General features: G+C 50.5%; 1 protein-coding gene across 1 annotated transcript in view; it reads right to left on the bottom strand.

The window, feature by feature from the left end:
- SLC44A2 (solute carrier family 44 member 2 (CTL2 blood group)) overlaps positions 1–12,335 on the bottom strand; it is a 29,049-nt gene extending 16,714 nt beyond the window's left edge. The window contains exon 1 of the mRNA XM_077859949.1: positions 12,208–12,335. Within this exon, the coding sequence (XP_077716075.1) occupies positions 12,208–12,238 (31 nt within the window). The 5' untranslated portion in view covers positions 12,239–12,335. The remainder of the gene's footprint in view (positions 1–12,207) is intronic.

Raw genomic sequence — 12,335 nt, forward strand, 5'->3', positions numbered from 1 at the left:
ATAAACCATGTATATAAAGATAGTGAAGACTGGGGTCAGCCGGGTGGCTCAGTTGGTCAAATGTCTGATTCTTGATTTCAGCTCAGGCCATGATCTTAGAGTCCTGAGCTGGAGGACCCCCTGTGGGCTCTGTGCAGCTTGGAGGCTGCTTAGGATTCTCTCTCTGCCTCTATCCCCCACTTACCTCCCCACCCCGCCCCCACACACCCCATTTACATGCACACATGCAGGCCTGCACACACTCTCTCTCTCACACATAAATAAATATTTTTTTAAAAGATGGCTGTGGGGGATCCCTGGGTGGCGCAGCGGTTTAGCACCTGCCTTCAGCCTAGGGCGTGATCCTGGAGTCCCAGGATGGAGTCCCACATCGGGTTCCCTGCATGGAGCCTGCTTCTCCCTCTGCCTGTGTCTCTACCTCTCTCTCTCATGAATGAATAAATAAAATCTTAAAAAAAAAATAAAAATAAATAAAAAAATAAAAGATGGCTGGGGCACCTGGGCGGCTCATGATGGAGTGTCTGACTTTGGCTCAGAGCGAGATCCCGGGGTCCTGGGATCAAGTCCCACATCAGGCTCCCTTCGGGGAGCTGACTTCTCCCTCGGCCTATATCTCTGCCTCTCTCTGTGTGTCTCTCATGAATAAATAAATAAAATCTTATATTAAAAAAAAAAAAAAAAAGGGCAGCCCCGGTGGCGCAGCGGTTTAGTGCCACCTGCAGCCCAGGGCGTGATCCTGGAGACCCTGGATCGAGTCCCATGTCAGGCTCTCTGCATGGAGCCTGCTTCTCCCTCTGCCTCTGTCTCTGCTACTCTCTCTCTCTCTGCATCTCTATGAATGAATAAATAAATAAAATCTTTAAAAAAAAAAAAAAAAAGAGGATGCCTGGGTGGCTCAGTGGTGGAGTATCTGCCTTTAGATCAGAGTATGATCCCAGGGTCCTGGGATCAAGTCCCATATCAGGTTCCCTGCAGGAAGCCTGCTGCTCCCTCTGCTTATGTCTCTGCCTCTCTCTCTCTGTGTCTCTCATAAATAAGTAAAATCTTTTAAAAAAGAAGGAGATAGGGATGCCTGGGTGGCTCAGCACTTGAGCATCTGCCTTTGACTCAAGGCATGATCCCAGAATCCCCGGTTCGAGTCCCACATCCAGCTTCCTGGGGGTAGCCTGGTTCTCCCTCTGCCTGTGTCTCTGCTTCTCATGAATAAATAAATAAAATCTAAAAAAAAGAAAAAGATAGCTAAGACTGAAAGTAAAACTGTAGCTTAGAGTTTTCCAGGTGCATGTATTTAAAAAATTAATTTGTGAATTTTATACATAAAGAATTTAACACATGATAAATGTGGAATTTTCAGAGGGTGGGGAAAGGATAAATCAATCTGTCAGTAGTCTTGATTGCATTAGGATGGAAAAAAGTTAACTCCACTCCCAACACATAGCAAAATAAATTCCACATGGATTAATCATGCAAAATAGATAAAAACTCAAAACTATTATGAGTATGAAGGGAAAACACCAGAACATATTTCTACCATCCGGCAGGAGGTGAGACTGGCGAGGGTGGAGAAGAGGTAAGGAGCACCGGAAGTTTCTTATGTCACCCGAAAGGCAGCCAGACTGGCAGAGAGGAAACTACCATAAAAGAATGGTTGGTACTGACTGAGGAGTATCTTTCAGACTCTATCTCTGTCCTCATTAGACTGGAGGTCCTATCATCAACCCATTTTACAATGGGTTGTAAACCAAGGCTTGGGGAGGGGAAGTGGCTTGCCCAGCCACCTAGCAACAAGGAGAGGGTCCCTTCTCCACCCAGGTTTGATGGGGGAGTGGGAGCCCCTGAGAGTGTCTGAGCAGGAGCATGACCTGGCCAGGCTGGGGAGGGGAAGACACATAGAGAGGTTTCAGCTCTCAGAAAAACTGGCGGCTTTGCAGTGGGACCATGACCTTGCTGTGTGAACCTGAGTTGTCCCCCTGTGAGAGGAAACTAAAGATGCAGAGCAGCGCCTGGTCGTCCTCTTGGGAACACTGGTGCAGCCATCCGATGGGTTCCAGTAGCTCCCATTAACTTTAGTGGGTGGGGGGAATGGAGGGGCCAATTGAAGACTCCCTGATTCTGATCATTGAGCCTGGTCTAAACCGTGTAGGATGAGAACTTGCTGCATCTTTGCAACAGTACTACAAGGTGATAACAGTCCAGATACCCCAAAGCCTCCATTTTACTGACCCCTTTACCATGTGCCAGGCAGGCACTTTTCCAAAATGTCACACGGTTTCCCTGGGCTCATCTTTACAGCAACTTTGTGAGATTGATCCCCTCATTACCTTCGTGTGAAGGACACAGAAACTGAGGCCCTGAGAGAAATCATGTACCCTCGGTGAGCAGCAGAGCAGGGCCACCCAGCTCATGAGTTAGCATCTGTATGAGTTTCCTGGGGCTGCTGTGACAAATGACCAAAGACTTAGTGGCTTAAAACAGCACAAACTTGAGGCGCCTAGATGGCTCAGTCGACTAAGGCCCAACATTTGGTTTCAGCTCAGGTCAAGATCTCAGGGTCATGAGATCGAGCAACGTGTCTGAGCACCGAGTCAGGTTCTGTGCTCGGCAGGGAATCTCTCCCTTGAGAATCTCTCAACTTGAGATCCTCTCCCTCTGCCTGCCTCCCACCCCCCCCCCCAACCCCGGCTCATGCTCTCTCTCTCTCTCTCTCAAATAAATAAAATCTTTTTTTTTTTTAAGATTTTATTTATTTATTCATAGACACACAGAGAGAGAGGCAGAGACACAGGCAGAGGGAGAAGCAGGCTCCATGCAGGGAGCCCAATGTGGGACTTGATCCCGGGTCCCCAGGATCACACCCCAGGCTGCAGACGGCACCAAACCGCTGTGCCACCAGGGCTGCCCTCAAATAAATAAATCTTAAAACAAACACACACACACACATGGGCACCTGGGTGGCTCAGTGGTTGAGTGGCTGCCTTTGGCTCAGGTCGTGATCCGGGGTCCGGGGATCAAGTCTCACATCAGGTTCCCTGCAGGGAGCCTGCTTCTCCCTCTGCCTATGTCTCTGCCTCTCTCTGTGTCTCTCATGAATGAATGAACGAATGAATGATCAATCTTTAAAACACACACATATACACAAACTTATTATCTTATGGTTCTAGAGGTCAGACATCCAAAGTGCAACTCGCCAGGCTAAAATCAAGGCCTTGGCAGGGCTGCGTTCCTTCAAGTTCTCAGAGAGAATCTGTTTCCTTACCTGTTCTGGCTCCTAGACACTGCCTGCACACCCACATTCCTTGGCTTGTAGCCCCTTCCTCCACCCTCAAAGCCAGCATGCCCATCCAGCCCAGGTCCCCGGACACTGCCACATCTTCTCTGACTCCCGTCTGCCTGCCTCCTTCTTCTCTTTATAAGGGCCTTTGTCCTTGGATCCACCTGGATAATCCAGGATAATCTCCACACCATAAAATCCTAAATTTAATCTCATCTGCAAATTCCCTTTTGTCCTGTAAGGTAACATGGTCACAGGTTCCAGGAATTAGGAGGTGGACATCTCTGTGGACATTCTCCCCATCACAGTGCATAACCACGTAGGCCAGGGGTTGACAAATTGTCATGGGGTGGGGGTGGTCAGGGGTATAGAAGGAACCCACCCACTGCCTGTTTTCATATGACCCAGAACTAAGAATGGTCTTTACATTTTTTAAAATATTTTATTTGTTTATTCACGAGAGACACAGATTGAGAGAGAGAGAGAGGGGGGCAGAGACACAGGCAGAGGGAGAAGCAGTCTCCATGCAGGGACCTGACATGGGACTCGATCCGAGACTCCAGGATCACGCCCCGAACTGAAGGCAGGCCCCAAACCACTAAGCCACCCAGGGATCCCTGGTCTTTTTATTTTTAAAGGGCTGGAAAACATCAAAAGAGGAAGACTAGTTTGTCATATGAAAATTATATGAAATTGACATGTCAGCGGCCATAAGTCAACTTTTCTTGGTACGTAGCCATGCTGGTCCCTTTTCATGTTGTTCGTGGCTTTCAGGCTACAGCAGGAGAGTCGGGTAGCAGAGATAGACCGCATGTGGCCTGCAGAGCTGAAAATATTTACTCCCTGGCCCTTTGCAGAAAAAGTTTGCCGCCCCCTGGTCTCTAGGCCACGAACCAACAAGTGTTGAGGCTGATTCTGTGCCAGCAGGTTTCACATGCTGTCTTTGTTTTTGTTTTTAAAGATTTTATTTATTTATTTGACAGAGAGAGAGAGTGTGCGAGCATGAGTGGGGGGAGGGGCCGAGAGAGAGGGAGAAGAAGCCAACTGGGGTGGGGAGGGCCCAAGTGCAGAGCCCAGCATGCGGCTTGATCCCTGAGATCATGACCTGAGCCCAAAGCAGACACTTAACTGATTGAGCCCCCGAGGTGTCCCACACACATGCTCTCCTTATAACAACCAGGAATAGGATTATTGCCCACAAAGGCCTGGGAGTAGACCAGCCTTTTCCTTCTCCAGGCTGCCAGTTTCCTGTCTGGAGAATGGAATTAATATTTACATTTGCTGGGGCACCTGGGTGGCTCAGTGGTTGAGCGGCTGCCTTTGGCTCAGGCTGTGATCCTGGGGTCCTGGGATCCAGTCCCACATCGGGCTCCCCACAGGGAGCCTGCTTCTCCCTCTGCCTGTGTCTCTGCCTCTCTCTGTGTGTCTCTCATGAATAAATAAATAAAATATTAAAAATTTTTTTTTTACATTTGCTTTGTGGGTGTTGGTAGGATTCAGTGCTCAAAGAGCACTTAGCACAGGTTTGGGATCAACAAACACTAACCAGGAGCATGGTCCCATTTGACAGGGCAAAATGAGGCCACTTGGTCAGACACAGAGCTGGTGAGGGATGGAGCTATATGAATCAAACCAAGGCCCCTGTGGCTCCATCCCAGGCCTTCTCTTTGGCAAATACCGAGAGAGGCAGAAATAAAGATGCAACAGTGGGGGGAGAAGGTGTGGGAGAGCTAGGCCAATAAACCAGGCTTGGTTGGGGAGTCGGCCCTTGGGGCCTGGTCTCGCTGGGCACAAAGGCCGTCCCACCCGGTGCAGTGGGTGTAGAAGATAAGGAAACTGATCCAGGCAGCCCAGTCACAATGCTGGTGCCAGGCCATCAAGTGCCACCCAGCCCCCATGGCCTCCAGATACCGGCCAAGTCCCCAAGGCGTACAGCAGCCCAGGGCCTCACCCACGCAGCCAGGCTAGTTCACCCCTACCTTCCCAGAAGTCTGTGCCTAGGGAACCAGATCCCAGCCACCCAGATGAATCCCTTTGACAAAGAGTTTGGGAATAGCTTCTGGGTAGGAAAGCTGAGAGTGATATTCCTGGTCACTATGCTAAGAGCAAAAGATAGAGCACCTACTATGTGCCGGGCCTATGCTGGGCACCAAACCAGATATTTATTTCTAGAAGCTCATATCATCCTCACAAGACTCTGAGCGTATAGGGTCCAACACAGAAACCAAGGCACAGGGACGCTTCATGACTTGCTCTAAATCACGCCACCAGTAGGAGCTGGGATTTGAACTCTGCTCTTGACAACCATGCTCTTGAGCTCTCTGCTCTGTGAAGAACCCCCACAAATTGGACATTTACCATGGCCCAAGCTCTTGGCTAAGTGCTGTACCTGCATCAGTTCACCAAACCCTGCAGGCAGCCCCAAGAAGGAGCCGACACTGTTGTTAACCCCGTTTTATGGATGGAGAAACTGAGGCTCGAGTAATAGGGAAGGTCCAGGGACACAAAAGGTACAGGTGGCACAGGGCAAGGACAGATGCAGCTGGACTCGAGCAGAGGCGATGCTGGGTTCTAGAACCTGGCTAAGAGTCAGAACTCCATGGCAAGTTTTTCTGTAGACATGCTCGTTTACTTAGTACTTCAGTACCAGGTGATTCATGCCTCTGGGTAAGTGTTATCACCTCTGTCCTGGTCTCCTGGCTTCTGCCACTGCACCTCATAGAGTCCGGGGGGGCCTGTGAGCACCTGAGTTAGACCAGTTCTCTCCTCTGCTTTAGAACTCTCAATGGCTCCCATCTCTCTCGGAGCAAAAGCCCAAGTCCTCCCCATGGCCCACAGGCCCGTACCCTGTGCATAGGCTGAGCTCTCTGCCTGAAACATTCTAGGGGGGCTCCCTCCCTCCTGCCTCTGGTCACCTTAGGATGGTCTTAAAACTTTCAACTCCAGGGGATCCCTGGGTGGCTCAGTGGTTTAGCACCTGCCTTCAGCCCAGGGTGGGATCCTGGAGACCCGGGATCGAGTCCCACATCGGGCTCCCTGCGTTGAGCCTGCTTCTCCCTCTGCCTGTATCTCTGCCTCTCTCTGTGTGTCTCTCATGAATAAATAAATAAATAAAATCTTAAAAAAAAAAAAAAACAAAAAAAAAACTTCCAACTCCACCACCAGGCGCCACAGATTATTCCCACCCTTCTTTCCTACAGTATTTTTCTCCCGACCCCTTCTTGGATATTCTAAGAATTTCTCTCATTAACCATTAAAAAATATTTTATTTATTTATTCATGAGAGACATACAGAGAGAGGCAGAGATATAAGCCTCTATAGGGAGAAGTATGCTCCCTGCGGGGACCCTGATGTAGGATTCGATCCCAGGACCCCAGGATAACAACTGGAGCCGAAGGCAGCTGCTCAACCGCTGAGGGCCACCCGGGTGCCCTCTCTCATTTATCTTTTTTTCTTTTTGTTTACAGATTCTACTTATTTGTTAATGAGAGATACAGAGAGAGAGGCAGAGACACAGGCAGAGGGAGACTCGATCCCGAGTCTCCAGGTCCACGCCCTGGGCCGAAGGCAGGCGCCAAACCGCTGAGCCACCCAGGCGTCCCTCTCATTTATCTTAATACCGCATCTGTTTCCCTGTCCGGAATGTCAGCTCCTCCACTGCAACACCTGTTACCCCAGGGTTTAGAACAGAACCTGGCCCACCATACCTGTACCATAACCGTTTGAAGGAAGTTAGGGGCAAACTCATTTATATTAAGTAAACTCTATGCTCATCAGGGTAAAAAAAAAAAAAAAAAAAAAACCCTTCAACCAGACAAGCTTTCAGACTAAGAAAAATCACTCTCCCTCTTACCTTGGCCAAGAGCCCAACTTCCTCTCCTCGGTTTCCCTTTCCTCCTTCCAGACTTGTCTAAGTACATATGCATAAGCAAACTTGTAGCTATTTATGCCCCCCCACACCCTGTTTTGTTACACACACTGTTCCCAACTTTGCTATTTTACATGCTAACATAATGAATGGGTCCTTGTTTCCCATCAGGGAGGTTAGTTAGACCTTTTTCAACTTTTACAAGGCAACATAGTATCCCACTCTGGGGCAAGTGGCATTTTTCATTAATCCAGCCTAAGGAACTTTATTTATTTTTTTAAGGAACTTTAAAAAATACCGTACAGATGCCACACATACACACTGAAATTAATAGGCTAACCTCCTGCTAGAGACTTTTTGGTCATGTTACGTCTTGGATGAGGACAGTTGGCCAAGGGTATGTAAAGGGCTCTTTCACATGGAAGGCTAAAATATTCTCTGTGGCTGAGAGCTTATTTTTAATTTTCAGCACTCCCTTGCCCTCATAGAGGGAATATATTGATTTTACTCCATAAGAGATTAAAATCCTATTTAAAAACAACTCTCCTGGGGCGCCTGGGTGGCTTGGTCGGTTAAGCATCTGCCTTGGGCTCAGGTCATGATCTCAGGGTCCTGGGATTGAGCCCCAGATCAGACTCTCTGCTCAGTGGGGAGTCTGCTTCTCCCTCTCTCCCTCTGCCTGCTGCTCTACTTGTGTGCATGCTCTGTGTGTGTGTGTGTGTGTGTGTGTGTGTGTCAGATAAATAAATAAAAGCTTAAGAAAAATGAGAATAAAAAATAAAATCAACTCTCCCTTTGGGGATTGACTGGGGAGGAGCCTAACAGAACTTTCTGGGGTTAAGAGGGAGGTCCTTACTTAAGCTCTGCAAATTTTCTTCTGTTAAAGGCCACATATTTAAGATTTTAAGTTTTGTGGTTCACATATCAGCTCTGTCACATATTCCTTTTAATTTTTTTTTAACAATTTATAAACAATGGAGCCATTCTTACTCTATTGGCTTTACAAAAATAGGCCACAGCACAACAATGTGAAGATACTTAACACTATTTGTTTTTTAAGTAGGCTCCACCCAGCATGGAGCCCAACGCAGGGCTTGAACTCACATGACCCTGAGATCAGGACCTGAGCTGAAATTAAGAATCAGAACTTAACCGACTGAGCCACCCAGATGCCCCTATACTTAACACTATTGAAACATACAACTACAAATGATTAAGAGTGCACATTTTTTGTTTTGTTTTTCACCACACAAAAAAATTAAAACTAAAATAATAATACTGGGGATCCCTGGGTGGCGCAGCGGTCTGGCGCCTGCCTTTGGCCCAGGGCGTGATCCTGGAGACCCGGAATCGAATCCCACGTCGGGCTCCCAGTGCATGGAGCCTGCTTCTCCCTCTGCCTGCTTCTCCCTCTGCCTCTCTCTCTCTCTCTCTGTGACTATCATAAATAAAAAATAAATAAATAAATAAATAAATAAATAAATAAATAAATAAAATAATAATACTGATTGGCCCTCCCTGGTGTTCACCTGGTGAAAATTTCTGGAGCCTCGCACATGTAGGATCTGTTTCCTTTTATGTATGAATTGCCTGCTTCAGTGAAAAGTTTAAAATATTCCCCTTGATTGGTTAAATATAAGATCGGTTAGATATAAGACGGTCCATCCACAAATGAACTATTGTTTACAGCTGTCAGAAAACACAGAGAAGGGGATCCCTGGGTGGCTCAGCGGTTTAGCGCCTGCCTTCAGCCCAGGGCGTGATCCTGGGGTCCCAGGATCGAGTCCCACATCAGGCTCCCTGCAAGGAGCCTGCTTCTCCCTCTGTGTGTCTCTGTGTGTCTCTCATGAATAGATGAATAAAATCTTTAAAAAACAAAAAAACACAGAGGAAGCTGTCCAGACACCGACATGAGAGATGTCTCTGAGACATATTAAACAAAGAAACAAACAAAAAAACAGAGAAAGCAACACGTGAAACACCTTTTCATTCATAAGCGTCCACTGAGTACCTCCTACGTGCCAGGCACTGCGGATATTCCTTCCGACACACAGACACAAAATCCTGCCTCATGGAACTAGCATACTAGAGATATGCTGATATTTTTGTAAAAGGAAAAAAAAAAACCAGCCATTAGATAAAGAATATGTATATAATTGCATGTGAACTTCTAAGGCCTAGACTCCATTTGGAAGAAAGCACAAGATGTTGGAACAGTGGTGCATGCCAAGAAGGGTGTGTCATGCTGGGAGAGAGAGCAGGAGGGAGACTTTTCATGATAAAGCTACACCGTCTTTGTATCTTTTGTATTTTGAAGCATGTGAATGCTTCTGGAGCACCAACTCTCAGGGGGAAAAAAACAAACCAAACCTTTCCAGTAACAACTAAGTATCCCCACCCAACAATATTTTTTAAAAATCAGATCCCCGATCCCCGCGGCCACCTGAGTTGGACTCTCTACAAATGGGGCCAGGGAATCTGCTTTTTAAACAAGCACTCTTATTTTTGTCTCATCTCTCACCCCACCCCGCCTCCCGAAAGAGTCTCTTGTTTTGAGTTCCAGAATCTTTTTCCATGCACATGTCAAGGGTGGGTTGGAAGCAGGGCAGTACCCATTGCTGTCATCCATCAGGGCCAGGAGCCATTTCTCTGGATTGCTCAGTGCTGTCACCCCCTCTAGATACGCTGTCTGGGGAAGGGGGAGCTTCCTGCCCTGCTCAGGCCAGCAGAGTCTATGCCTAGACAGAGAGGACTGCATTTCCATCAGCTCATAGAAAATCCACGTCCCCAGTGTTACAGGTCCTAGAGGCCTTTTGAGCAAGCAGAGCCCACCAGCCGCTGTGCAAAATTCTGCCCACCAGTGAGTGTGGTCTACCCAGCCCTGCAGACACGGGAAGAGCCTCAGAGAGGTCACCGACTCTCCCGTGGCCACATGGCTCCTAAATGTCAAAAGCAGGATTTGAGCCTGGGTCTGCCTAACGTCACCCCCTAAATTCATGGAAACCGATGAATGGAAAGGCATTGGGATACAAGGGATATGTGAGCAACTCCTGCAACACCATTCCCCAAGTAAAGCTCCTCTATCTGTCAGGGATCCATGTGGCAGCCTGAGGGCCCCAGGTTTTTGGTTCTGGTGAAAATGGACTAGTTCCAAACTAAGAAAGACACCTCCTCCACCCCCACTTCAAGGAGTCAAGCCAGGTGGCCCTTGCAGAGGAGGTGACCGCCTGGTTGCAAGACCTAGCTGAAGTCTCCAGCTCAGGCTTCCTTGCGCCTCGTAGAGAAAAATAATTAAGCAACTGTGTGGTTTGTTTGCTGTTCCTTCTGCCTAGAACACACTTCTGTCAACTCTTCCAGGGGCCATTGGCTTCAACTCCAGCCCTTGGTCACCTTCAATAATCCTAGATGATTCTCCCACACACAGGCTGTCCTGTTCTCTGCTCCACAACACTTACTTACAACAACCTAAAAGCATATGTTTATTCCAGGATTTTTCTGCTTTGTTCACTGCTGTGTTTTCAGTGTCTAAATTCTACCTGGAAGATGCTCAATAAATACTTGTTGATGGAATGGGTTTCCAGCACCCCGCGCTACCTCCGTTGGGCACAGAGGTCCCCTGTCTGGAGTGTGGGTCTGGCAGGGCCTGAGAGGCTTTGCTCCGGCGTCCATGGCTGGCTCCCTTTGGCCAAATACAAGGCTTGGTGAATCACATCATTGTCCACTCTGACTGCCATCCCCCGCCCCCAGCCTCCACCTTACAGAGCCCCAAGGTCCCTCAGGTGCTGCCCACAAGCAGGCAGGGCCCCGCCAGGCTGAGATTCTCAGATCAGAGACAGCCAGCCACACCCAAGGAGATGCACAGCACCCACAGACGCAGGGTCTGAAGCTCGAGCCAAAACCAAGAGCACGGAGGCCCCTCCGGATGTTGGGTTGGCAGCTTCAGGCAGGGAGGGGAGTGTGGCTGGGCAGTGGCCAGGTCCCTGCGTTCCCCTCTTGGCTGGGCCTCGCAGGGGGGGGGTCCCAGCCTCCCCGGATCTGTCTCCCTCCGCAGCCTGCTGAGGCCACAGTCCCAGGTGGAGGCAGCGGGGAGAGGGAGGCACATTTCTAGTCAGCTTGTTTTTCTTGATTATTTTTGAGCGGTTTCCTGCCCCCTCCCCAAAGCCTTCGGTCTCACAGTTTCCAGGAAGTTCCTGTCACACAAGGAGGGGCAGCAGCGCCCCTTCGCCCCAGGGGAGTGCTCCGTGGGACCTGTGCCCAGCTCAGCCGTGGGACCCAAAATGGAGAAGAGAAAGGAGAAACTGAGGATGGCACACCCCTCCGTGGGAACCGGGGGAAGGGACGCATTGTAGGGCGTGGGAAGGGAGGGGCCTCATCTTGGCTCCAACCCCTGGGCCCGGGGGCGAAGGCCACCCGCGGAGGTCCGCGGGAGGGGGATCGGCGTCGCAGGGACCTCGCGAAATGCTGGCGGGCACCCCAGCCCTCGTAGGCGGCCAGCAAAGTTTCTCAATGGTCTCTTGCTTCTGGAACGCCCCCTCACCGAGGGCGCCCTTCTGTCTGTCCTTCCAGGCAGCTGGCAAGAGCTCATGGCCCCCTCCCCCCAGCATTCGGTCCGCCCAGGCTTGCCTCAGTTTCCCCATCTCGCCGGAAGCCCGGGGTGGCTACTTCTCGGGGGGATGTGGGCAGGAGAAAGAAGTGGACTAAGGCAACCAGAAGGGGAGGGCGATTTGGGGAAGTAGGGGCCCTATCCCTTTTTCGAGCCCCGGTCGCCAAGCCTCCCCTCCCCCGCCTGGCATCTGAGCCGCCCAGATAACGGGACCTCCCCGGGCGGAGCATGCGCCGTGCGTCCCGGCCCATCAACCGGAGGGGGTGGGGGGGCTCCCGGGGGAGAGGTCGCGGGGCGACCCGGGCCGGAGCAGGGGGGCGTGGGCTCGGCGCAGCGCGGGACGCAGGGCCGGGGAGCCGCAGGGGGGCCCCGCTGCCGCGCGGGTGTTTGTGATCTGGGAGGCCCCCCTCCCCCAAGGCCCCCCAACTCCGCGGAGGCGACCGCGGGCCACAGGCGGCTCCTACCGTAGGCTCCGTCCTTCCGCTCGTCCTCCATGGCCGCGTCGGGCGGGGAGGGGAGTCCGAGCCCGAGCGACCCCAGCCCGCGCGGGCGGGAGGCTCCGCGGGCTGCAGCGCCCCGCCCCGGGCCCGGC

This window comes from Canis aureus, chromosome 19 (assembly GCF_053574225.1).
Source record: "Canis aureus isolate CA01 chromosome 19, VMU_Caureus_v.1.0, whole genome shotgun sequence".
Classification (NCBI taxonomy): Eukaryota; Metazoa; Chordata; class Mammalia; order Carnivora; family Canidae; genus Canis; species Canis aureus.